The sequence below is a fragment of the Amblyomma maculatum genome, chromosome 4 (genome assembly GCF_055883805.1).
Source record: "Amblyomma maculatum isolate TAMU_Amacu chromosome 4, ASM5588380v1, whole genome shotgun sequence".
NCBI lineage: Eukaryota > Metazoa > Arthropoda > Arachnida > Ixodida > Ixodidae > Amblyomma > Amblyomma maculatum.
In genome coordinates, this window is record NC_139347.1 from 69,276,709 (window position 1) to 69,303,601 (window position 26,893).

General features: G+C 45.9%; 2 protein-coding genes across 2 annotated transcripts in view; both read left to right on the forward strand.

Moving 5' to 3' along the window:
• Nucleotides 1-243: 243 nt before the first annotated feature.
• LOC146191331 (uncharacterized) lies at nt 244-3,466 on the forward strand. Its single transcript, XM_084599912.1, has 3 exons — nt 244-595; nt 1,942-2,187; nt 2,501-3,466. Exons 1-3 carry the CDS (start codon nt 320-322, stop codon nt 3,215-3,217), a joined length of 1,239 nt encoding a protein of 412 aa, XP_084456038.1. The 5' UTR covers nt 244-319; the 3' UTR covers nt 3,218-3,466.
• Nucleotides 3,467-8,232: 4,766 nt separating this feature from the next.
• The window catches only part of LOC146191332 (uncharacterized), a 31,562-nt gene continuing 12,901 nt past the window's right edge, over nt 8,233-26,893 (forward strand). The window contains exons 1-7 of the mRNA XM_084600308.1: nt 8,233-8,324; nt 9,135-9,220; nt 9,570-9,702; nt 11,076-11,161; nt 11,759-11,890; nt 13,132-13,225; nt 25,505-25,784. Coding sequence (XP_084456434.1) covers nt 8,233-8,324; nt 9,135-9,220; nt 9,570-9,702; nt 11,076-11,161; nt 11,759-11,890; nt 13,132-13,225; nt 25,505-25,784 — 903 coding nt within the window. The remainder of the gene's footprint in view (nt 8,325-9,134; nt 9,221-9,569; nt 9,703-11,075; nt 11,162-11,758; nt 11,891-13,131; nt 13,226-25,504; nt 25,785-26,893) is intronic.

Consider the following 26,893-nt stretch of genomic DNA (forward strand, 5'->3'; position numbering starts at 1 on the left):
GCTCATTTCTGCCGTCTCCATGTTCTGCATTGGCACAAGCTTCGCTTTGATCATTTAGTATGATGTTCGAAAGTTAAGTATAGGTTTTGGAAATTAAAGTATCTTTCGGCTAACACACACCCACACACACATACAGATAAAAAAACACAGCGTCCGTTTGGAGCCCTTGAACGGGTCGAGGGACTTCCGCAAGGAGGGCGCTCGACACCACGCTCGCGCGGGCGGCACAAATTTAACGAGCTGAGGAACGTCGCGTCCGGTCTCAGAGTGTGTCCGGCGGTTCTTGCGAAGTCAACACACGCGAAGCGGGAGTACACCCATGATGTGCGCGCCGACGTCTACGACGGCAGTGGCATCGGCCGCGGTCCTGTTGTACGTGCTTTCTTTGGCAAGTGGCTCTGGCGGCTCGTTCTCGTGTCCAAGCCTGGAGCTGTGCAGTTGCGTGGAAGATCGCGTGGACTGCGCCTGTCCGTCGGGAGACGAAGTGCTCGACCTGTTTGCGCTCTTCGAGCCGGACGTGGAGCACATCAGCGTGAGGCACTGCGGGGCCGTGCACGTTCCGCCATACCTGGTGGCCAGCCTGTCTCTCGAAGAGGTTCGTTCACAGTACCTTTCGAGTCACTCTCGCGCAGCCATGTCAGTGGGTTTGCAAGAACACGCAACGAGCGTGTGTACGCTCGCTTGTAAACTGGCTACACAGTGACAGGGTGAAAATTTGGGCTGGTTGGTGCATGATCTGTGGCTAAAAACAGCGCTAACACAAGACGAACCAGAGAAAGGGGACACGACGCCGCTCCCGTCGTGTCCCCATTCTCTGGTTCGTCTTGTGTTAGCGCCGTTTTTAACCACAGATCATTGCTGCACAGAATGTCTCAAGTGAATGTAACCGAGATTAAAAAGGAGTGTACTAGTCCAGATAAACCGATCGAGGGTTGTGGCCCAATGTAGTAAATGTTATTTGTAACTAAACTGTCGGGTCAAAAGGTGTTGGTAGTCGTCAGAAGCAGCTAGCTACAATGTTTTGAGTCAATTTGCCGTTTACGTAGCTTTATTTATAGACCTTAAAGAGAGTTCTCACGTGAACACAGCTACTAGACGGATCTCTTCTCGCGTAGTCCTTCTAGCCAGTTGTACACGCAAGACTTCATTGGGGACAGCGCTAAGCCAGTAGTTAAATAGTTAGCTAATTAGTATTCACTAACCAATGGACTTGAAAAACGGCAAAAAAAAAACTGTGGGGCACACTTAAGCTGCACTATTATGGGCATGAGGCAACTTCTTTAATAGGTGTATAGCATACCGGAGTCCTAATAGCGTAGACGTATATCAGTTAATTACTGGACGCCTCCTGCGCACACGCAGTGGTAGGGGAGGATAAAGCGCGTGTGTAGGACGAGTCTGGCAAACCAGCACCCGTCTACGCCATTGCGACTCCGGTGTGCTAAGTCCCTCTATTGGCTACTATGGCTACCGTCAGCGTACCCTCGTTTGCGTACTCTATCACCGACGTGCGCGGGCAGCTGGCCTGACTCGGGGCATATGGATACAAAGTTCGGTTCCTTACCAATCACCCCAATTTTCTGTTTAGTGCAGTTTGAAATTCCGCCGCTATATGAATGTGACGTCAAACCTTTCCGACCAATCAGGATGCAGCGCTGGTGGACTCTCCGTGAAACGGGAGCCTTAATTCTGTCGCGTGAATGCTGCAGACTAGCCACGTGAATTTCAATTGGCCTCTAAATATTTCACTGCATTATACTACTGTATTCGTTTTAAAAGTTTTTTTTTTTTTTTTTGCTAGAAGTGCTAGAATATCAACCTCCGTTCGTTGGGTCGATATATACTGGCAATCTGCACAAAACGAGCCTTTGCAGGGAATCTGAGTGCTTTCGAAAAGAACGCCTGTCACTCTGTTACAAGGCCTTCCCTTGACGCGTGCAGTTCGCGCTGACTGACATCGACACCGTGGTGGTCCGATCGCTGGCCTTCGAGAAGGTATCCGGGTTGCGGACACTGCGGCTCCACCATGTTCGCAACCTCACCGTCGAGCAACTGGCACTGCACGGACTGCGAGGTACGGAGCTAATGGAGTTAGACAACGTCACTGTGCCCGAGCTACTGCCAGCCACCCTCGCGGGCTTTTCCGACGTCCAGAACATCACCGTCCGCAACGCACGCCTCGGACAGGTTGGTCTGCATTCCGCACGTGTAGGTTACGTCCCAATTACCAGGAACTATATGGATGCTACCGGGATGTACAGTAGCGGGAGATCGAGTTAGTGTTTGGTACCCTTAATGTAACAGAGTTCGAGAGAATGTTTAGAATGATATCAATATGCGTGTCTGATAGGATTGCCTGTGACTGTAGGGTAATCTTTTATATTGAGTTTTGCAAACGCATATCTGTTTGCACCTTACTTTTGAAGTTGTATGCACAATTATTTCTTTCCTAAAATGATATAAGATGAATGACGTATACACTCATTACTGCACCACGCAGGTCCATGCAAAGGCACTTTTGTTCGCCAAGGGCAAGTCGTTCCGGCTCGTCAACACAACAGTGGACCAGGCGCAGAATGCTTCGCTAGTGTTCGATTCAGTGAGCACTGTCGAAGTGGTCAACTGCTCCTTCGGAAACATCAGCGGAGCGCCGCTGTCGGCGACCAATTCGAGCGTGGTCGTCATAAGAGGCTCCACGTTCGCCGACTTGAGAGATCGCGAGAGCCTCCTTCTGTTGGAAGGTGCCAATGCGACCAGGGTCGTATTCGAAGACAACCAAATAGGCTTCGTCGGAAGCGGAGCGTTGGCGCATCTGTCGGTGGGAAAGAACGTCTCGTTTGCCAGGAACTTCATTCGAACCATGGGGGAAGATGCGCTACCTCTGGGACATGGCGTGAAGTTCGCCAACAACTCACTGCCGTGCTTCTGCAATGCTTCCTGGCTTTGGAGGCAGAAGGGAAAAGGAAGCGAACACCAAGGAGCCATCGTCATCAATTCAAGTTTCTGTTCGAATCCTTTGCCATTGGCTGGGCTGAGGCTGAGCGAAGTTGAGCTTGTGTCAAGCAACGGGGTTTGTCGGCAGGTCAGTGCGCGGCACTCTGCCCGTGAGAAGGTACTAGCACGCCTCAGTGGTCTCCCCAGTGGATCCCAGCAGTTACGGGTAGACGGCGGACTTAGTCTTTGCATTCTTCTCCTGGCTGTTGTGAGAATGCACTGACTTGACCTTTCGGAAAAGGAAGAAGCAGTACGTGTCTTGACAGACAGTATAATATGATGGTGGCTCGAACTGACATAATTGTTTTTTTTTTTTTAATGTGTTTTATGCTACAATGCGCAGAATTTTATGTACCTTATCTGAGAGAGCTCATATGTCGCACCTCTGTCTCATACCACATCATATTTCACAAAAACTTGCTCTCGCAATGAGAAGGACGGTATGAATAAACCTATTGAACCTTCGTTTGTATCTTGTGAGCCGTGTCGCTACCATGTATACGTGGGCGAAGAAAGGAGCCAAAGCGTACAACGTTCACCCGAGGGAGAGGTGAAAGTTTGTCTGGAAACCCCCCGGGCTGCCCTATTTTGGACATCAAGTTGGGCGTATTCTCGCCCACGATCGTGTGCCCACGGATATCAGGTGACCATGCCTTGTGCGTAGCCTGCCTCGCATATCATCAAACTTTCTTTCCCATCGGCTGAGACAATAAAATTTCGTAATATTACCTAGAGAAAAAGCGCGGGGAAACCTCTTATGCTGGTTTCTTAGCACTTAACTCACCATGGACGCCATGCCGCGAAGACGAGCCACCGACTGTGGAACGGTAAAGCAAACTTTGTTTTAGAACCATGGACGCCTTAAAATTTTATAAGCTGTCTGTAATACTATCATCATGCAATGCCCTATACCCGGAGCCTATGAGATTTAGTAAATAAGTAATAAACAACAGAAAAGCGACCGAGTGTAAACGAGCGGAAAATGTGGCAAATTAATAAGTGGCGTTCGCTCCTGTTTGTCAAATGTAGCACACCATCAAAGCAATTTTTTTTTTCGTTCGTGTTTGAGCAGCCACAGTAGAAAATATTACCCGGAGTTTGACCTGGTTAAACCGAGAATACCGTGCGAAAGCTGATTTTCTCGAGCGAGGACACGTGGGTTGTGACGCCACGATCTACCGGGTCAATCACAGCACAGATCCGTGATTGTTGCTCGGCTCTGGCGTCCATATGTGGGGTTTCAAGCTAAAACCATAATGAAATGTTATTGCTTTAACTTGTGAAAACATCTTTCATAGTGTTAACTGGTAGTGCGTTTGTAGGCCTCGTGCGCATGCGTATACGCGTGCGCGTGCGTATTTAGTTTCGGGCGATATCCCAGTCTCTCTACATATAATATACTGTGCACCATTTGTGCGCCGTAGCAACCGCAGATCAAATTTTCTTGCTGCGGGTCTCTCCCGCAATGTCAACAAAGGACCGTGCGCACGTGAAGGGAAAGGCTTCGCTTCCTGCGGACGCTGGCCGGTAGCGATACGATAAGGCGACTAAGCCGCGTCTAATTGGAGCGGTTGCCCCATCTTTCTCTGGAGGCCGGAACCCTTTTCCGTGTTGCAAGTACTGCCAATTATACATCGCCCTTACCGACACCGCGGCTTTGTGCTTACCGCCTCTAAACATACGCCACGCGCCCTACAAAGTGGTCCAGTAGAAGCCCCACTAGGATTTGCCTATCCTCAGCTTGTTCCTGCATGGGGCATGCAGTGAAGATATCTCGGAAGTGAGGAACGAATACACGCGTCGTCACAGCTGGCGTTGCGTAGTGAGTTTGCGAGGGGGAAAAAAGTACACTTTTGCTCAAGCAGAACACCCTCATTAAAGGAAGTGGAGCCTGTGAATGTTAGAATATACCTGAAAGATTTTGAATTTATCAACGCAGAAAAAAAACAGCAGTGGTTAATTTGCTTCAAAGCAAGTATCATGGATAGCATCGAGATTAATTCGATATCGAGAATTCTGCCACAACAGTACCAAAGATTAGAGATGTCAGTAACAAACACTGCGAATAAGAAGGGTGCGTATAGTTCAGCCGAATATGCATCAGACGTGCGGAGAGGGAATGCTCTACCAGGCTGAGATAAGAGAGGACTGGATGCAGAAAGACAAAACACATCTACTAGCAACGAGGATAGAACTTATTGAACATATACGACCAAATTTTGGTTGCAAAACCAATAAACGAGGAAAAATAAACGAAGTGAAGAAATGAATATTGTATGCGAACACGGCAAGGATGGGCCACACAATTTCAGAAATTGGTCTGAACCGTAAAGTATTGAAACCGCAAGCATGCACGTTTATCACCACAAAAATAGGTCGGAGCTTGTAGACAGTACAGCCAGATGCCTTCTGTGGCTGATATATGTTATATTGATATATGATATATTTTTGACGCACCGGACCGAATCTGTGCTCCCCTTTATGCACGATGGGCTTGATATAAGGTCACCAACTCGTACAAGAAACGTACTAAACATTCAGATGCTTAAAAGTTGTAACCTGAACGATTAACTCCTGACGGTTCGTAAAAAAAAAAAAAAAAAAAAAAAAAAAGACACAAACTGACTGAGCGAAAATACTCGAGTGAAACATTTACTAACATTGAATGTAAAAGAAAACGAATCAATCCAGGATTCAAGTTCGGCAAGGTTGTCCGCAAAGTAAGAATAAAGAATTGGTTTCGATTAACAATGAAAACATAGTATCGTTTGCACAGAAGAAGAGATTAATGTCGTCATACAGAGGAGCGGAAAAGAGAAAGAAATGAATAAAAGCCTAGATAGCACCGAACCATGGATGAAGAACACCCTTATAGATGGCGTACAACTGTGAGAGGAATGTCCGTCTTGACCGCACTAGAATGATATCCGAAAAAGAAATTCCTGTATCCAAAAAAATATGTAGAATATGGCGACTTAATAAACTAGAGGTCAGAAGATTGCGGTGGACACTGTCATATGCGTTAGCAATGTCTAAAGTTAGTAGGGTGGAAATTTGACCTGTCCGTTAAACCAAACGAAACGTATACGCTCCCGAACAATGCGCGCAGACCGTGATAGAGCACTCAGGACGGAAGGCAATCTGCGGCGGATCAAGGATCTCGCTATGCGAAATAGACTGGGACAAACGCGCATGAATTAGGCGGTAACAGTACAGCATAATCAATCAGTACAGAATAATCAATAGCGTGAAACCGTAGACTGGGACAAGAAGTGGCACAGACGACGAAAAACAGGCCCTTGTCTTTCATCGTATGTGTCACTTCTTGTCCTAGCCTTAGGCTTTGCGCTAACTTCATCTACAATATGCAGTGCCAACTAGAGACACAACGTGCACTTTTGAGCATTATCAAGCCTCGAGGAGCCAGGAATTCAGAAATACATCAGGGAGCTAGCTGCGAATTATGTTCCGTAGCATCATTTGTAACACGCGAAAAGTAATAGTCTACAACATTGCCAACAGGGCCAGGGGCTAAAGTGTCGATTATTACGCAGGCTACAGCTGCCAGCTCTGGCATAGTCACCTCGAAGAAATCAGCCATTGCACTTGGAACGAGGTGTTAGGTATAGACCGAGATCAAGAATAAAAAAACAAAAAACAAGCGCCCCGCTGGGGTTCAGCAACTCAGACAACGATCACATTGTCAGCTGTAGAGATTTAGCATGGCGCAGGAATCGGAAAAGAGCATGCTAGTGATTAGTATCCGATAAAAAGGAATGCAGTAAGCTTTTTTCCTTTGCAAAGTTTTTGCATTGTTGAATTGCCACGCCGCGTTTGAAATAGGCAGCGAAAACTTCAATTGTAACCAATTACAGCGCAGTTCAGGTGTCCACAGAGCAAGTGTGACAGATACTGCGCCTTTCCCTTCCTGTGAACCAATTATTATTATTATTATTATTATTATTATTATTATTATTATTATTATTATTATTATTATTATTTTTACTAACCAATTACAGGAGGACTGATTATGGCGCTAGCAGTTCCACGCAGCCCTCCGACACCGATAAGTCTGAGAGCATTCGGTACATCAACATGAAGAACAAAAAAATAAAAATAAATCAACATTAGCAGGTTGAATGGCATCCACGAACTGTCAGCCTCTCTTCTCACCTCTCCGGCTCTTGCTGTTTTGTTTGCATCGGACAGTCTCGCACATAACCCGGTATCTTGCGACTATGTGAGTATGTGCTCTGGATGCTGTCGTCTTCATCCACTTGAGGTTCTTAGAAAAGCCATGTTGCAAGCATTCAGCCAGTCACATGGAGGGAGATATCTAATGCTGTTGCATTGGCTATAGTCTCTCGGGCTTCGAAAAGTATTGAAGCAACAGGCAGTTTCATACAGTGCCGTGGATGTTCTCCTCGACAAAATGACATGGTTGGAGATGTCGAAGCGTCGACGAACTGAACTTGCTGAGCTTTTTTTATAAGGACCAACAGTTTCAAAGGGAAAGTCACATATCCAAATCCAAAATGTTTCTTGCTGTTGGCCTCTAGAAGCATGGCAAATAATCAGCAGGGGGGGGGGGGGGGGGGGGGGGGGGGGGGGATTGGCCAGTGGCGTATACGAGGAAATTTTCGAAAATTGCGAAAAAATATTCAAGCAAAGTGGAAATTTTGAGAAATGTAGCAATAAAAAACTACAAAGACAGCTTAGAGTAATATATCAAACATAACATTTTGTAGAAAAAGGTAGATCTGGAGGAATTTTTATAAACCTACTATGTTTAAACCTACTATGTTTGCGCTGACATCGTTGTTGGTGTTGCCCTTTCTTTCGATAATAAAGTACTACTTCCATCCTTCCTTCATAGAAATGGCGCGTGCTTTGCCATATCAGCGCGCGTTAAAGAACCCCAGGTGGTAGAAATCTCTGGAGCCCTCCTGAGTTGCTTTGGGACGTTAAACCCCATAAACGCAAGCCAACCAAAAATGGCGCGTAGCCACATCTCGTCATCTCAACAGTAAATGTGCGTGCCATGCCATGCCTATAAGCACACATAGCATATCAACCCTTGTGCAAATACTGCCTAGCGAGAAAGAAGAAAGGTCATGAGCCCACCCGCCAGCGCGCGCTGTTTCACCCGTGGCCATCAACCCGCCTCGAATTCGGTCAACGTTGGCAGCGATTTCTTTTCAAGCAAAACAAGCGGTCCCCTGATCACCCGCGGTCTCAATGACAGCTTCCCGTCAGAAGCTCGTTCTCCCGACTGCCGTGGTTTTGTGCGGGCTTCTGCGTCTGGTCGCCGGCCAGTTCGAAGCCATGGAGTAAGTACGCACCTCTCTGGCTGGTTTGTGCCAAAGCGGCCAAGGCAAGGGACGAACATGTTTTTGGTCTTACGCGTTCTTTGCAAACCTTAGAGTAAGACCTATAGTACTCTTCGACGCACTTTTCAATGCCCCGCCTCATGGCAAGACTAGATAAGTAATATAGATATAAAAAAAAGCGCAGCGTGAATTTCGTCGAACAGCACTAAGCGAGAAGCTTGGATGTGTGTTCCTGTTACCAACGCGGTAGCTTCAAAGGCATCGCTCTCCCGAAAATTAGGTGTTGTCGGCGCAGCGAACGAAAAATCACGGAGGATTGGTCGGAGGGCTCTGTGATTTCACGAGACTGCATGCCATGGTCTAGTTTGGTAAGAGATGCCAACAACTCCGGTGGCTTCTTTTGAGAGGGGGGCGTAAGATAGGAATTGAACTCATCGGGGCCTTCGGATCTCTCCCCCCCCCCCCTCCTCCTCCTCCCTTCCCGTGTCAGATATCCGACCCCGAGCCCCCCCCCCCCCCCCCCCCCCCCTCCCCTTCCCGGCCCGTTCCAGGGTCTATATTAAAACGGACTTTTGTGCTTATATTGAGCCGTATTTGCAGATACCCCGGTAACTTTCGACAGTATGCCGAGATTTCGTGAGATAATATAGGCATATATTAAAGGATTCGTGATGGAGCGAGTAGCAAAATGCACGTACGCAAACGGTGATCCTTGAAGGGAACTTCAGAGGAAAGCTATTGACGTTGTCGCGTCGAGTGCTCCCAATTTTTTTGTAGACTCTAAACGTGCTTGTTTTTGCGTGTTTGTAGCACCGATGATCCGTTCAAGTTGATCCAAGATGATGCCCATGGCCTCCACAGCGATGTCGTCACCTCTAGTAAAGGCTCTGAACCAGGTATGGAGGTAGCTGAACTCCGGAAACCGTATTACGAAACGTGTTCTTCCTTTTAGAGCGTTTATTACTACACATCCTATACGTACACTGTCGCTTGGCGTTATTTCAAGAAGCGCCTGATGAGCGTAGTATTTCAGGCGATAATGACGGCAAATTTTGTGAAAGGCAAGTATCTCGAAAGAGCGCGGCTAGATGAGGAAGAAAGGCAGAACTGGGTACTTTGAGATCAGGTGGGGAACGTGCTATACACGCAACTGTATTGCTAACGATGGCATTGCATATAGTTATGCAATCTGAAATTCGGCCGAACACTTAGTGACTGCTTTCTTGTTTTTATGTATCCGTATAGGTTCTACGGCGGTTTCTACTACGAAGGACATCAACACGGACTCCAGTGCGGGGGCAATAACGCTTCTTGGCTTCGGCTCTCAATGCGTGCATGATAACCAGTGCAACGCACTTCTTGGTCTGGCGTGCATCAGGTGAGTTCACTGCGTCCTTACAGGTGCTAGTCGTAGGTTTCTGTCTCCGGGATGATGCACAGCACATGACATGAACAGCAATCTGGATTGCGTGGAAAGCTGTAAATAGCTGATCATTGAAAATTTATTTCATGAAGTTTGGTCCCTATTTGAACCGCCCAGTCTGTGACTACACATTTCGGTTTCTGGCTACACAAGACGCGTGAAAACCGCAGTACTTCGTATGGTTTTTTCTTTTTTATTCGCACCAACTCTTGCGCAAACTTGCTCGAGAGTTGGCCTCACTAAAATGAATAAGCAGTGGTTATATCCAAATTTTTCATCTCATGTTTGTGACTTCACAGCCGCCATTCAGCTTCGAAGCTGAAACTTCTCGAGAAAAAAAAGTCTAAATTATTAAGCTGGCGTATAGGCAAATCCCACATCGCGGACTTGGGTACACTACCTCTTCGCGCACTGTATAAACTTGCAACCAAAATGTTGTGTCAATTTCTGTTGCTGTCAATTTTCTGTTGCTGTCAAAGCTGTTGCTCCTACCGTGGACATGGTCTGTTCGGTGTTTTACTGGACCGTGATAAATGACGCCGAACATTCATTGTTTGCCACAGCGCGTTATTGTAACAGAGGTGGTGTCGGATTACGGCGTCAGCGGCTTCATTTTTAACGGAGGGGAAATGCAGAGGAGCCCTTACAATGTATACGTAACCAAGGTGGGGAAATTAATCAGGAGACCTCCATATCCGATATATACAGCTTTGTAACGTTAAACACTACATCCCACCCGTAGGTAGCATTCCATACTCCAAAGCCCGATGTGTTCACGAAGCATTTCGAATAAAGCCTAGCCTCGAATAAACGGCTTCAGTCACAGAAATACTTCATTGTATGCAAATGTCAAAATGGCTGTAGATGGCGCTAGTTATGAGGATGAGATAAGAGGAGCCAATTATAACGTTAAGGATTAAGCCAGATGCAAAATTTATGGTAAGGGAAGAGGGAGCCAGCCGCCTGGAGGAGCATTGGTGGATAACTTTTTTTTTTACACATAGGCTAGCACAATGAAGTTGCGTAAAAAAAAAAATGTCGTCAGAACTCGCTATCACAAATGCAGGCAGGCTTGAATTAGCTGGAAACTTAATCTCTCCTGTTGCCACCTGCCGGAACGAAGCCGAAGGCTCGGTATGCCAACTTTATCGCTGTTGAGGTTAGTGCGATGCTCCCGTAATCTGATGCACTGGTTCCCTCGTCGAGGTCAAACTGGGCGCGGCACTGCTAAGCATATGCTTTCTATCGTGTGCGTGTGTGCTTGCCATACCTTCCTTAGGTCGGACGCATAACGAGTCCGAGCGAGGTCATTTGATCATTCTTTCCAGAAACGAGAACCAAGTGCTTTTCTGCGCATGCGCCCCATCAACCCCCGTGCACGTCATTGAGGGCGGCACCCAGAAGTGTGTTCGAGGTAAGATCCTCGTCATGAACACTTCTAAGGTATACCGTGCTGGCAACGTGATCTCGATGTTTTTAACGCGATAGTATATGCTCTCTTCTAGTAATTTCAGGGCTGCTTATAATGAATCAAACACTTGCATTAGTGCGAATTTCTTAGACTTTACATTTTTTGTACATCTAAAAAGACGTGGGACCAACCACGTAGGAATGGGACAGATGAGGGTAGCAAAATGAATGGCTCGTTACGACATAACGTACGAAGTAAGCCGCCTGTCAATAAAACCGAGGAAAGCACAAGGAAACGATTTGAGTGAAGCACAAGGGGTTCCCGTTGTCAAGAGAGTTCAGCGTCGGTTTTGTCAGCGAAAAGTGACCGGGCATGCCAATATGGCAGATGACAAGGCTATCAACTGACTGGTCGTCAACTGGCTAAGCTACGCAGGGACATTTTTACTGCTTGCAGGGCAGTATTTCCTACGCTGTACACTTGCAGGGAAAAGGTTGTCCAATATTCCACTCTTGAGTGTGTTCATAATGTAGTCGACTCTCGGCGCTGCATCGTGCCCGAAAAAGAATTAGGTGTCAAAGCAACTGCGCTCTCTCGCAGCCAAGAACCTCTACGAGGCGTGCGTCTCCACCCAGGAGTGCAGCTTCGCCAATCCCAACGTGCAGTGCATTAACTTCCTTTGCAACTGCTCGCACCCCTTTGAGCTCACACCGACGCGCCACTGTCTGCTGCGTGAGTATACTTACCGTTCTCGCGAGTCCAGCATTAGCTGCGAGGCAGTGCGGGATGCTCTGTGTGCCGTTGCCATACTTTCTTCTATAAGTGTACTTTATCAAGGAATGCCAATTCCCCACCTCACTCTCCAAAGCTGGATGGCTGCACACCCACCCTAATATTACCTTCCCATCTCACCTTCACAACCCCATCCTCTCATCTGCGTCAAGCAAAAAAAAAAAAAAAAATTGTCGCATGTTCGAAGCAACGTTTAGACTGGGAACATTCATTGGAGTAAAACATTGCAAGTGATCACTGTAGTCGTTAGCACTAGTTGCCTACAGCACGCTACATGACGTCACTACAGAGATCTTGACAAAGCCGGCGTACTCCAGCAGCCGTCACAACTACGGATGGACGATAAAAGGTCAGCAAATAAAGATGCGAGTGCAGATCTGAGTCGAGTCAGGTGGCTTCCCCTCTTGAGAGTCTGCGCTCGTCAAACGTCTTATGTGCTCTTCTTTGTCCTTTGTGTTTTTTTTTTTGCGCTAAATTTTTTACTTAATGGATCACCAACTAGTCCCCTCGCCAGATCTGCACTCATTTGCTGATTCTTTATCGTCCATCCGGTAATCGTGACGTTCCTTGGTGGGAAAGGTGATGCACCAGCCTTGTTGATTTCTCGGTGGTGACGATCGTGACCACCGAGTAGGCACCCTAACGCCGCGTGCGGCCTTTGCCTCCTCTCCCCCCCCCCCCCCCCCCTCCTTCCCTTACCTGGCCGTCGCGCCATCCTTTTCTTTAAACATACTCTACTGAAGTACCCCTAAAACTATTTCGATTATGGGGCAAAACTTTTTGATAAATAACGCTTGTCTTCCGGTAATGCCTGTAAGCAATCAATCTAACGATCGTGAATTATTTGTACTCTCTCCATACCTCTCTCCAGCCTTTTGAGGAAAGTATCTGTTTTGTTCAATTGAGCTTAACCTGATGAAATAAAAAATGAAAAAGAAAAAAGACTGTATAACAACAGAGACAAACACGAGTGCGGATTGCAGCTGTGCGGCTAGTATATTCATAACACCTTTTTAAACACGCACCAGCGATACAAAACTTTTCAAAAATCTGGGAATGGCGATGTAGGCTCATAGTTAGGTGAGAAATGTGCGTTTTGGAGACCTGCTCCAGATATTCACTTTGGCACAGATAAGCCCGGAAAATGGCAGTTTTGCCTACACCTTTGTTCTGCCTTGCAGCGACAGGGCAAGGAGGCAGCATTGTCACTGTCGCTCTGACCGTGATGCTGGCCCTGGCGCTGCTGCTTCTTGCTGGAGGCTACGCTTACCAAAAGTAGGTCTTGCATGCTTGGATCTCCATTTTGCAAGTACGCACACGCACACTCAAAGCTGTGTGTCGTGTTTTATAAATAAAAATTTTATATGAGGTGACCAAATGTCTTGAGAAAAAAGAATGAACCTTATTTTTGCAAGGTGTGCAGTGGCTTGCTCGAAAAAAAAATAATATATCACTAGAAGTGGAAAACGCCGGCTTTCCTATTTCAAAACGACGGTTAGTCTTTTTCATGCCCGTTTACTATGAATAAGATATATCCTCTTGCATCGCACTCTAACACTGAGCTAGGATTGCGATGTCTGCTACCAAATTAAATAAATAAAGAAAGAAAGTAGTCAATCTACATGGAACAGTGGAAAAGCAGGACTACTGTTAAAATTTTAATCGCTTCTGACGTCCTTTTATTGTCAAGCGCTATCTATAAAATATCTTCGCTAATCCGTCTGTTTTTTTTTTTTTGTATTAAAACGCGATTCAATAGTTCTCTAGGGCTGCAACTTGAATATATCATGTCTCTTCGTCAGCATCACGTCATGAATCATGTATCGCAACAGTGTCACATGGAACATAAAAAAAAGAGGCGAGGGGGGGGGGGGGGGAGTAATATGCGTACAAATGAATGGATGTAGCAGCACGCGCGCAGCTTTCACTCTTGCAGAAATCATCCTACTATTCCGATCGAATCGGACGCTTACCTTAAACAAGCCACGGGGAAACTGACTAAAATGCGCGACACATTAGAGACGGACACATAGACACGTGTGTCGTGCTTTTTAGCATATTTTCCCACTGTTCCTGCTGACGACCACAACTCTTTCATACACTACACAAATTTGGCGTAACAAAATACTTCTGACAAAATTCCATTTATGCGCCAAATTTGATCTCTAAGGAATAAGCCGTTTGGCTGGGAGAATCGTTCAACGGGATGCGTATAGTTGTGCAACGCGCTGCAAGTTGATTTGGTCCAGCAAGCGCTTGCTGCAACGGTGGTCACGTCGCATGTCATACCAGCACACTCATAGACGGGAAGCAATATACCGCTTTTAGAAAAATAGTAGACTTCGATCATCCGACTGGCTCTCGTGCGCCACTGAGGACAGAAAAGGAGCCGTGCTAGCCACGTGCGTCCGTCTAGTACCGGTACCACGCAGACTTAAGTATCCTAACGATAATTTGCACGAGAGCTTGTCGGGCTTCTGTAGCCGTACCCAAGAACTGAGACATGGCGTAAAAATAGTCATATTTTGACACAAACTTTTCTTTTTTTTTTTTTTGCGCCGTTCAGGGTGAAGTGATACTAATTGGAAGCTAGTTTGCGGTAGGTATTCCAGCCAATGACATCACGTACCTTCATTTAATTGTAGGCTGTTAATTATAAGGGTAGGTGTCCACCGAGAAGTAAGAGAGATACTGTTCTTTCCTTGCCTCTACAACCAATGTTAAGAAAATAATTAAAAAATCGCGTAGTGAATCTGGTGCTCTGGTTGCACTTGAAGCTCATCCAATTCTCATCTTTAGTGATGGTTGGTGAATTGCAACTTGTGCAAGCAAGTTACCTCTTGAAAGACTGCATTCGCTGCTCAAAAAGCTAACAAGCTCCCTAGCTGAGTCAGTTCTCTATACGCCGTATTTTCCAAAAGCAAGCGTACTTTGGAGACAACGTTTTGTGTCTGCAGAAAGGGGAAAGGGAGAGCCTTTTGTCCCCCTCCCAGTAGGAAATAGGCCATCTCGGCCCTATAGCGACCCCGAACCTTATCTCTAACTCCCCGGCCCCTTCACCAAAGTTTATGCCGAACAATTTCCTTCGCGACACAGTGACAAAGGTCCAAAGCTGTCCGCGTGGTATCACCATAGTGCAAGCATACAGCGCTTCGTCATGCTGCAGAAACTTCGACACGTGATTCTTTTGGGTTCCTTTGTCATTGCTAGCACATTCAACCTCACAAAAGAAAAAGTCATCTTCGAAAGCAGGTCGCGGCATCCCACTACGCTTCTTATCGCGAGGAAATCACACATATTCCAGGAACCGGTCACATTACCGTTGACCCCACTGCAACCTTTTTTACGACCGAACGAGTGCAGAACTGGCTCTGGACGAGTGGCAATTATGGCGGACCTCGCCTCGAGGAACTAGCAGGCGGGGTCCCGTTTTTTTTCTTTTTTTTTTTTCCCCGCGCACCTTTAGCGTTTTCCGTGCTGTTCTCTCCCACTGTGTCCCGCCTCAAACCACCCCATGCACGGGAGTTGAGTGGACCCGAACTGTCGTCTTCTCGACCCGACGGAGTTTACATTAACCCGGAATCGGTTTTCGACCCGATAACTCAACTCAGCCCGCTCCTGTCGGGTCCATGTAAACGCCGCTCCTATATTCCACGAACGCGCACGACAGGGGTGACGCCAATCGCGGCCACTGTGACTACACGGAAGTTATGACTCACTCACTCTTCTGGCCCGTCACTTCTAACATACTAGGATAGGCGCCATTACGGTCGGATACAGCTCAAGAAAAAAACGACAGCTGCCTCTGAAAGGATGCCCTTCAGCAAATGAAGAAAATTAGGGCAAATTACACTCTCGTGTAATACTGACGACTCAGCGACACTGTTATCTGTGATTCTACTATCACACCTTTGTTTTCGAACTCTTCTCGCTCATGAGGGTAAAGAGGGGAGCTGAGTCTCCACCAACAACTCGGCGCGGTACGTCACACAACGCGCCAGTCAACGATCCCTCGTCGTCACGCCCCGCGAACTATAATAATGGCAATAAATCGCCCTTTGCTGCGGCAACTAGTTTGCAGCGTACTATATCTGATAACTCCACACCCGCTCTCCGTCGACAACTGTGTGTAGCGCGCACAAAATACACGAGGTCTACATTTACTTCCCGACACGACGAGACAGGAGACGCATGGGTGAGCTACAAGGCGTTGATTCTTCGCGCCACAGGACAGCAATCATTACTAATAAGAGCCGCATACGAGCTGATCAGTTTCCTAAAAATAAAATGCTTTAGCGGGATACAATGGAGAAAGAAGCTGCACATGCCGCTCGATGTAATCCTTTGACGTCGACCGATTTACATGGCGACGTGGAGAGTCCCTTCTCATTAGTCACCTTCAGCAATATCACGCTAGCAGGATGTCCAACGGGATCCTCGATCACATCATAACTGGCCGACGTAAAAACTTCGCCTGAGGAACATTTACAGCTCCATTCTAGAATGTATACGATCGCAGCCACAAAGCCAACCCGTCGCTGAACGGGTCCGTTTCGGCGTCGCGGATCGCTTTCACCTTTGTTAGTTCGAAAAAATTGCGAGAACATCTGACGTTTATCTTGCGATCCCTTTCGCCGCAAGCAACCGTAAAAGAAATATAGACATATACTTGCTTATACGAATAAATGTTATAAATACCTAACAATGCAGCAAATGCGTACGGTCTTGCCCGTAGTACGCACACCAAATTTACCTGTTATGGCCAACTCTGCCCCATATTCACAAAGTCATATCCTGATGTTTGCCTGCTCCTGAAATCAGCTCCTTAAACACAGTTAAGAAAGATAAAGATGGTCAGAAACTGCAAAATGTTTTCCCTACAACTAGACGGCCTATAAGGTCTCCAGGCGATGAAATTCAAAGGTGATAATCGGCGTCCACATTTTTGTTTGTTTTCTTGTGGTCCATGACACGAGAAACGAATGGGTTAGGAGGAAACATCTTCCATCGCTAATTATGTCCACTCTCTGTTTGTTGTCATGTCATTTGGCGAATGCTGAAGTCAGACAAAAGCAAGAAAATAACTTACGGGCTCATCGGGAGCTGGTCCGGAGGGCGCATCGTTCCACACGGAGATTTGAGCCTCCTCAGCAGGGATGTCGTACACCAGACGAAAGGTCGCTGAAATGTCGCCTTTAGCCTCGGAGAGCTTTACGGAGAGCAACGAAGTCGAACTCTGTAGAAAATTCACCACCAGCTCAAACCTCGCAAAACAGCAACTTGTGTATCACCATTTGCTTTTATAGTGGCCGCACCGATGGGAGGGGCGAGTACGTACGTGACTCGAGCATGGCAGTCAGCAAGCCAATCAGCGACGAGTATGCTTGAACACGTGTTAGACACCCTCCCTTATGGGCGGACCCCGGCCGAGACATCAAACATGCGTGGTGACGTGGCCCTTTCGGCAAAATTTCTCCCTCTGCACAGATTTTAGACACATCGAACAAAAGAAAACACCCCTTCCATTTTCCTTTTCTTCTCGCACCTGCTAAGGTTTCTTGATATCTAACTACCAGAAGTCAGGAAACGCCATGTACGTGCCTCCCCGCATGGGAATGCAGTGCCATTTTGGGAGGGTCTTTAATTGGATAGTACATGCACTCAGCCTTTACATCTGGGTAATGGAAGTAGGGCGATAAGAAACGCTTATACTTCCTTTCACAAGATACCTGCAACACTGTGAAAGGCAGAGGAGTCCTTGCAATTATGTTCCTACTGTCACTCCCGGAAATTCGGGGAGCGAGAGGCGCTTGGTAGCACAACTGATTATTGTAGTGCGCGTGATCCTGACTGTACAGCGGCGCCTCTGCCTTTTCCAGTGCTGGAAACATTTTGTGAGACATTTTTATAGTCAGTGGTGTATTGTATTGTTCCTGGCTTGTATCTGTGCCACTTCAGTGTCAGAGAAGGAAAAACGGACAATGACAATCTTCTCCAACTGTCATTTCTTTGGCTTCTCTGTACCCCCCCCATTCCTGTCCCCATTCCAGAAGAAAAGGACAATAAAGAAGTCAGGATGAAGCTTCTGGAATGAGGGCGAGAGATCAATGCCTATGACGGCCACCGGCTGCTTCCACGCTGAGCATGTCACGTAGCTATGTTCACAGACCAGCAGGATGCTTTTCACGGGTGCAAACGTGCTCTATGAAGCATGCACTCAAACCAGAGAGAGCGCTTTCTGTCCACTCCGTGTCCCTTTACTTTCCGGCGGCAGCAGCTCTGGTGTTTTAGATGTCAAATGCAGCAGCCGACAACCTTATTTTTCTTTTTTTTTTTGTATATTTTCTATAAACCACCATCACTGCCTTTTAAAGTCCATGGCGCACTACAAAAGGAAAAAGGCACGCGTATCTCTCCCACTGCTAAAGGGAACCCAAGCTCATGTTTCGGCTCGCAACGCCAGTGCCGCGCCTTCCCTGGCGGCGAGCCGTCGAGTCTACTGGGCATACATGGCAAAATTATTTTTGACAAGGAAATATATTACAGCACTAAAACTTTGTTGAAAAACGCAGAAAAGTAATCAAATTACATTACTCATTACTGTTCCTAAATAGTAATTAAATTATATTACAATTACTTCGACTGAGTAATTCAATTACTTTTAAATTACTTTCTAGTTTTCATTCATGCAAAAATTAAGTAAAGCTGGTTGACAACAACAAAACAAACCAACAACTTGTTCTCCAGACATGAAGCACGCACATCCTTCCCGCCAAATTCTGTCTCAGGGAACTATTCCTTCCCTCTTTCCTACAGCACTTGACGTTGAAAAAATAAGACAACCGCAAAAAAAAAATAACAACAAAAGCAGAAGCATGGTTGAACGGTCGTGAAATGAGCGGCGAACCCAGCGTCTTGCTGGCCCGGAGCTGTCTCCGCCATTTGAAGGTCCCGAAGAAGATAGGCTATTTATTGCTTCCGTAGTCCCAAGAATCGTCCTCGGCACCTTGCGCTCAGTAATGCTCACGCCATGGCGGCTCACGACATAGACCCTTCTGCCGGTCTACCCCGCCCCAACCCTCCCTCGCTTCGTGGCGACGAGTGTAACCAAGCACCACTGTGCCCTAGCCGACGCAACACGCCGCGCTTCCAACTAGTTTTCAACTCAGGCCTTCTTGCACCATCTGTCCCTTTGGCATTCCCTTGACGCCTTGTTTCCTGCTTCTTGGAGAAAGGCTGCCATGGGATAGCTGCACTGTGAACTGCTACACAGGAGATCTCAGGCGCACTGTTTTGCTCAATTTTGTATCGTTTTGCCGATCCGTTACGCTGGCTTCGGCCTGTGGCACGTCGTTCCTGCTTTCGCTGCACTGTACTTTATTGTCTATTGAGGAGTAGTGGTGCATTTAAGTAAAAGTAATTTCGAAAGGAATTAATTATTCTAGCTGCGAAATTACTACCAAAAAGTAATTCATTACATTACTAAATTACCAACCCGAAAACGTAATTCATTACATTACAAATTACTAGAAAAAGTAATTAAATTATAGTAATTTCATTACTTTAATTCAATTACTGCCATGTATGCTACTGGGGAGAAGCGCGGCGGGAGTGCCGGCCCTCAGACCGGCGGTTAGGGTGTCAAACTGAAATTCCGTTCTGGTTCGAACCGATTCGGCTGTACCTGAACCGGTTCAAACCGATTCAGAAAAATAATTGTGTGTTTTTTTACTACACTTTTCCAATGCTGAGAGTTCTCTCCTGTTCCAGTATGTAATAAAATCTGAAAATTCATTTTCTAATACTATATATATTTCAAGCGCAACAACGCCGGCGCACAGATATGGAGATGGCAGGACATGCGCTACTTGCAACAATTTATTGAAGCAGACAAACAGCTCATTTTATAGCCATTAGAGGTCGGAGAGAAAAGAAAAGGGAACAAAATGTGATGGACACGCGCGCGCGCGCAAAGAAGGCACAAGAAGAGACATGGCTGATACAACAGTATCTAAAACATATCTAAAAAGTTAAGATAAATCCTGATTATATGTAAAAAAAGAATGAAAATTTTTAGATATGTTTTAGGTACTGTTGTCACCCATGTCCCTTCTTTTTTTAAGGGACGGTGACAGCTTTTTAAAGTTTTATTACATTATTTCACATGTCACGTCGCCACGTTCACTGACTAGGACAGTTACGTACATCGCTCTAGTTATTTACGCGTTGCGTGCATTGGTGTGGCACTACGGGCACTGAACTCTGCTTTGCGCAGCCAGTTGTGCGCGCAGCCAGTTGTGCGCGCAGCCAGTTGTGCGCCTGTAAAAGCTCACATTCTCACAAAAATCGAAGTCCGAACGTGGCGGGAGAACCGATATACGTGACTAGATTCTTCAGAGCTAACTTCGAGCATATAGCCTAGCTTTTCAGAGATTGAGTACCGCTGCCTCACGAACAATTTAGTGGGCGATACTTCAATGAATGGAGAACACGTGTCTCTTAACTTCCATGCCTATTAGCAAAACTCCGTAAGTCGGCTTTTCTGCATAGCAAAAACCCCTTTACCATGACGGCGCGGCCCGTCATTGAGCAGAAGCTGGGTACAGCGCAGAATACTTCTATATCAAGCTTCATGTCATGCGAGAACATGGTGAACAGCATTTCTTTGCGTTGAAAAGCGGGAGGGAAGGAAGGAGTTAGGAAGGTATATTTGCAAGGCAGGGTGGATCTCAATCCGTTAATCACGGCAGCAACAAAGGCAGAGGGTCGCAGGAAATCGACGGGGTAATTATTGTCACAAGATACGTCTCTTGCAATCAGTCCTATTTCTGCCCCCAAAATATGGTTTGGCCGCCATCGTGGAGGAGTTTTCGCCATGCAGAGAAGCTGACTTTGCAAAGTTCATAGATACGACTGCCATATTTTTTTTTTCTCGCACGCCATTAACTTTCATCCTTGACATATAAAACCAAATAAAGCGTGCTCTTTATGAACAGTCTGCACACCGATCAGCAAACCTTGGCTTTCCATTCTGAGCAGTTTGAGAGCTGTGAACATATTTTTCGCTATTTCTATGATTTCGAAGAAATAGCCAGTTACTAACAATTTTCTTGACATAATATCATCAAGCATTGGTTTTCATTCTGAGCATTTTGACACCTTTAAAACCTCTTTTTATATTTCTTTTTTTCGTTTCTCATTTCTTTTTCATCAGCTAATCACATTGAGTTCATTAACTCGTCACCTCCTATTACGCAAAAATCCTCAATCTTAAGAAGACTTGTTAATGGATTAGTTAAGTTACTAGAACCACAGATTACAATGTTGAGAATTTTTTACACAGCCCCGATTTCTTTCGATACATGGTGCCGACTGCTACTATTAGGCCGGCGGCTATTCGACCGAATGAGCTATGTCGGATAGTTTAATATGACCGATACTAATACAAACTATTACACTAGCATATAGTAAGACCAGCTCAAAACACAGGGAAAAAGGAACAGAAAAACCGAAAACGACAGGACAGTGCCCGTCCTGTCGTTTTCGGTTTTTCTGGTCCTTTGTCCCTGTGTTTTGCGCTGGTCTTATTATATGTTAATATGAACCAACTGGCCCAAAGAGCTATCTTATTACTTTAATACTATTAATACAAACTAACTAATACAAATACAAATTAATACAAATGAGATGGCGCATTCGATGTGATCGCTGACTTTCGAAGCGCACTTCACGTCCAGTTGTATACTTTAATTGTCGACCGTCTGTCTGCTTAATTGAGTGCACATTATCAACGAACTTTTGAACCTTATTCAAGTTCCGTTTACTGACAATAAAAGTCAAGCAAGTATATTTTTCTGAAGCCGTATCGCTGACGGTACACTGCGAAGCGCCACAGATGCAGCATGAGAGCTTTGCACGTGCATGAAAGGGAGCGGGAATGCGTCAGTGCAAGGACAACGCGCTGCCGGCACCGCGTCACGCTTTCATTGTCTACTGGCAACAGACTTTTAGCCCAATTATGTTCTCCCCCTCCCCTTTCTTGCCTGCCTCTCCAACAAACTAGTTTCATTTCTAGGGATGGCCACTTGTACACCAACACTGGATGAGCAGGCGCAAGGCCACACTTTGCCAAACCGATAAGGCAGCCGATTCAATAGAACGTGTTGCAGGGTTGGTTGGTGACACATTCTTAGAATAAGAAGGTAGCACGGTACGAACCGCAACAGAGGGAAGATACGCACTTTTCGTTCTTATCGCGCTACCGTTTTATTCTAAGAAGGCAGCTGATAAACTAGTACATCTACATGTCTGGGGGACATGTATTTGTCACCCTGTGTGGCCTGTATTGTTCGGAGTAGGGGTGAAGGGGAAAGTTAAGTTTGAAACGGCTCATTTTTAATGGGACGTGGACAAAAGCCCGTTGCTTATCATTTACTGCCTATACTTCGTCTCACAAGATAGCGAAAGGCAGAGGAGCCCTTGCAATTGTGCTCGGAAGTGCCTCTCGCCCCTGCGCACTCTAATAAAGAATTGTGCTCCTACTGTCACCCCCACCAATTTGGGGGGGGGGGGGGGGGAGGGGGGGGGAATCGGGGTGCCTCTGCCTTTCGCAGTGCTGGGGACATCATGTAAAAGGAAGTATAGCTTCACTCCAGCTGCTTTTCGATGAAGGCGGAAAGCAAGACACCTGTGTGCTGTGAGATGTCGGTGCACGTTAAAGAACCCCAGGTGATCAAAATTTTCGGAGCCCTCCGCTACGCGTCTCTGATAGCCTGAGAGTCGTTGAGGACTAACGGTAACCATACAGAGCCACAAAAATTTGTCCGAAAGTAAAGTATGTTTTCTCCGCTACGCTAAACCATTCTAATGGTGTAATTCTCTCTCTCTCTCTCTTTCTTTTTTTAACGAGAGCACCAGCTTCTTCTCACGCATGTGCTACCATTTAATAACCTTTCGTTCAGGACAAAAAAATGTCGACTTATTCTGTTTAACGCTTGAATCGTGCTTTATTTCTGATGGGATTTTCAAGCAGGAGGAGCAATGCGTTGTTGAAACGTGTTGCATATTTTTGGTTTCCACAAAGGACGCGTAGGGTCTGGGGACAATGACTTTCAGTTTATATCAGTTGAAAAACGAGACTCGTGATGCTGGTACGTACTTCCGCAACAAAACCTGGAAGTTTTGAGCCGCTTTTTTTTTACTCAGCACCAGTAAGAACGTCCCCGAAAAAAAAAAAAAAGATCTCCTGAGTAAATGTCTCCGAAAAAAAAAAATGGATCCGGAAGAAAAGCCCCTGGATGAAAGGTCCTCATTTACGAAGCAGGAAAAAATGTTCCCAAATATCGTTGCATTCAAACGCACTACAAAGTGAAGCTTTCGCCATGCCTGATTCCCGGTTCATCAAAATGTGCGAATTAAATACATTTTTACCCTTTTTATCTTACGTCGTTTTCTGTTTTAGCTTGAACCTTATTTGTACTTTTGAACCCCGCAGTATTTTCGCACGTTCTGCTCCGGGTACTAAGACGGCGACTTTCCCTGGCAAGCCGCAATTATGTCACAGCGCTTCTACCCACAGGCTTGGAAGTTAGAAAACATGGAACTGGTGTTGTGCGCTCTTATATATATATATATATATATATATATATATATATATATATATATATATATATATATATATATATATATATATATATATATATATATATAAAGCAAAGAATGCTTGCCTAAAAATTGTGCAGAAATTAATTCACAATAGTTGGGTGGGCTTATTTTCCAAGCAGTAGTTGAGTTCAGGACTGGTCTCTCCTAGGCTGTGCAGAGACCGCGTGAGTCATCTGTGCACACATCTTACACACTCTACTCCCCCCCCCCCCCCCCCCCCTCCTTTCAACCCATGAACCTGGCCCGGTCCTCTGTCTTGAAGTGAGCTAGGGAAAAGGTGTTGGCTAGGGGAGGCGGGAACAATACAGTGCCTGCATTCTGAAAGCCCTGAAGATGCTAGCAAGCGAGGGACGTCGTTTTGTGGAAAAACACTTGAAGCGAACTACATCCTAGGGAAAATGCCGACCTAGGAGGCACAATTTAACCGTGGTGTGAAAAATACAAGGAATTGTTTATTTTGTTCGCTGCACCAGTGCTTAGAAGTATTCATTTGAGAACAAGTTTTACAGCTTCCCGAACCGACTATGGGAGCAGAAACGGCCCTTACGTTGGATTCAACTCTTTCGCCGCCACAGTCGTCGTTAAATATACTGGGCAGTAGACATAGAAGTTCTCGTTTTTTTTTTCTTGTATGATTAAGTTTGCGAAAAACCAAACAGCTCACTTTTGCGAACGTCCTTTAATCATTTTTTTTTTTGCAAGGCTAGTTTTCATCAGCCACTTTTTTGATAGTTTGATTAGTTTGGCAGTTGTTAATTAGACCCTTGCATTCACGTTACCTCTAGGCCACGCAGGCACCTTCATACGTATTGAAAAGCGGGTGTTACAGAAGATACCGCGGCCACATTCACAGCTTTCGCTCTATCACTAGGTTCAAGCTATGTTTAAACCCCCACAATTTTTTTCAACTACAACGTCTCACTTTCAGACAAATTCTGAAAACGAAAAAAAGCCAGGTGCCCTCTTAACTAGCGTTTGCACGAATTTTGAAAACGAAAAAAAAAAAAGGGGCAGTGCAGAAGCCAGGCACCAGGGCACTGCAGGGACCGAGACACCTTTCAAACCACCCCTGACCACGGCCGGTCTCTAGGGAGAGCGCACTCTCTCCCTCGAGACCGGCCGTGCCCTGACATCCTTTCATGTTGTACTGTGCATTCTTTCATATGGACGTTGGGATGAATCATTGCACCTTTTCCGCAGTTTTATTTGACAAGCTTTTCGGCAACCTTCTCGACTTCTGGTTCTGGAAAAAAAAGAAAACCTGCGTCTTGTGGGAACGATGTCTTTCGCGGAGAACTCGACTTGTGAATTTCCGGAAATGGTTCATTGTTAGAAAAGAAGTTTGAGGGTGACTAGTTTCAAACAGCGTGTCTTCCAGCTAAAAAAAAAAAAAGAAAGAAAGAAGAAACTGCAACAGCGAAATGCCTCATTTTCTTACAACGCCTGCCTCGTAGCTGCAAATACCTGGTCGGTGACAACTGTTAAAAAAAAATCAACTCTTAAAATATCAAAATACATCTAAATGGAACAAACGAACATTTATTACAATATTGATTGATTTCGATAGCGCCGAGCGGCATGCTTGCGCAACGCACTGGATCGACACTTCTCTCTCGCCTTCTGTCGAAAGTTCATTAATATGACCAAACTGGCCGGATTCAAACAGCTTTATGCGTATGGCCAAGTTCCTGCTTTGGAAGATAAAGGGAAAAAAAAGCTTGTCTGATTACGTGCCCACTACCATTACAGTAACTCCTCTGTGTGAAGCGAAATATCTCCACTAAGATGTTTTTCTTTTATACATACAGCCCATATGGAGATGCCATTAACTCAAATTTCAGCAAGGATGAGCAGGAACTTAGATGCTTAGATGTGATATATACCACGCAGGATGGTGCGCGAGCGTGAAAGCAGCAGCAGTAGTAGCAGCAGCAGAAGCACGAAGCGTCGCCGCCGGAGGCGCACCACGGAGACTTCGTCCACGTCCTCGACGGTGCGTATATTGGACAAGGAGAGGCCGGAAGACGAAGACGAGGAAGCGTATTCGGGTGCAGGCGAGGAAGGTGGCGACGCCGGTGAACCACTGTACTCACACGGAATGTGCCGGGATCCCTCGCCCCCGCGCCATCCGCCGCGTTTCATCAACCAGAAGGCCGCAATGAACCGCAAGGTGCGTGGTTGTGCACATCGAATAGTCAGTTCAATGCATTTTGAAGAGTTTCGACCACAACTTGTGGTAGACTTCGATCAAAAGAACGGGCATATTCGTTAACACCCACCCGAGTACTGCAGCCATACAAATGCAAAGCAGAGATGCACAACGTTTCAGGTATTCGCATTATTAGGATAACAATTACAGCGTCCATGGCGAATCTTTGTTCAAACGTACAGTATTTCGAAATGCTGGATAGTTTTCCGTTGCAGCGGTAAGACATGTGTGGATATTGATAGTATGCAGTATTTACATTTATTAGAGAGATGTAGCATGCCGGAGACGTATACTTTACGTATACCGGTTTACCGGGCACCTCCCACGCAGGCGCAGTGGCGCACCTGCCCCTGTCAATGCGCATGCGCAGGAGGGGTCTGGCAAACCGGTATACGTCTACGCTATAGAACGTCTCCTGGAAGCTAAATCTCTGTACTTCCAACAAGCAGCAGAGCTTTCAAGACGAGAGAAGGTTACAAAATATATGTTGACAAATAGTGCTCAAACGTGTTAACATCTGCACATTCAGCGATCAAAGCAGGGGAACGACTCCACAGTTCGAGTGCGTAATGAAAACAAAAATTGCAATTGCTTCGTTATGGCATAATATTGCCGTATCGGTTTTGTATGGCTCAATCTTGACGATCATTTTGCTCATGAAAGCAAGCATGACTCACTGTTGCAAACTGAACTGCTTCGACAGATTATAGTTACACATGAACGCTTGCGATAATCTGATGACAAAAATCTGGCAGCATGTCGTTGAATGCGCTCTACCTTCTCGATAATTTTGGCATGATATGGAGACTACAGCACAAAGTGCGATATTCTTCGAGTTTAACACTAGACGGGGACTTTCTTAATCGCTTGGACATGCGTAGAATAATTCCCACAGTTATTCCGTGCATATGTCGTTAAGATAAGTATCCAATTTAAGAACGGCAGTAATCGCTAGACCTGGGTATTTATTGAACGTGACTGAATTCATACAGTGATCATCAAATGACGTTTATTTTTTGTGATGGTCGCTAGCGCAGTTTTTTTGACGATTTTCGTCGCCTTTTGTTCTC

What these genes read in the sequence shown, in the direction of transcription:
- LOC146191331 (XM_084599912.1), top strand. Translation starts at nt 320, where the DNA reads ATGATGTGCGCGCCGACGTCTACGACGGCAGTGGCATCGGCCGCGGTC. An exon ending in CCAGCCTGTCTCTCGAAGAG is followed by an intron (nt 596 to 1,941) that starts GTTCGTTCACAG and finishes TGACGCGTGCAG; the next exon opens with TTCGCGCTGACTGACATCGA. An exon ending in GCAACGCACGCCTCGGACAG is followed by an intron (nt 2,188 to 2,500) that starts GTTGGTCTGCAT and finishes TGCACCACGCAG; the next exon opens with GTCCATGCAAAGGCACTTTT.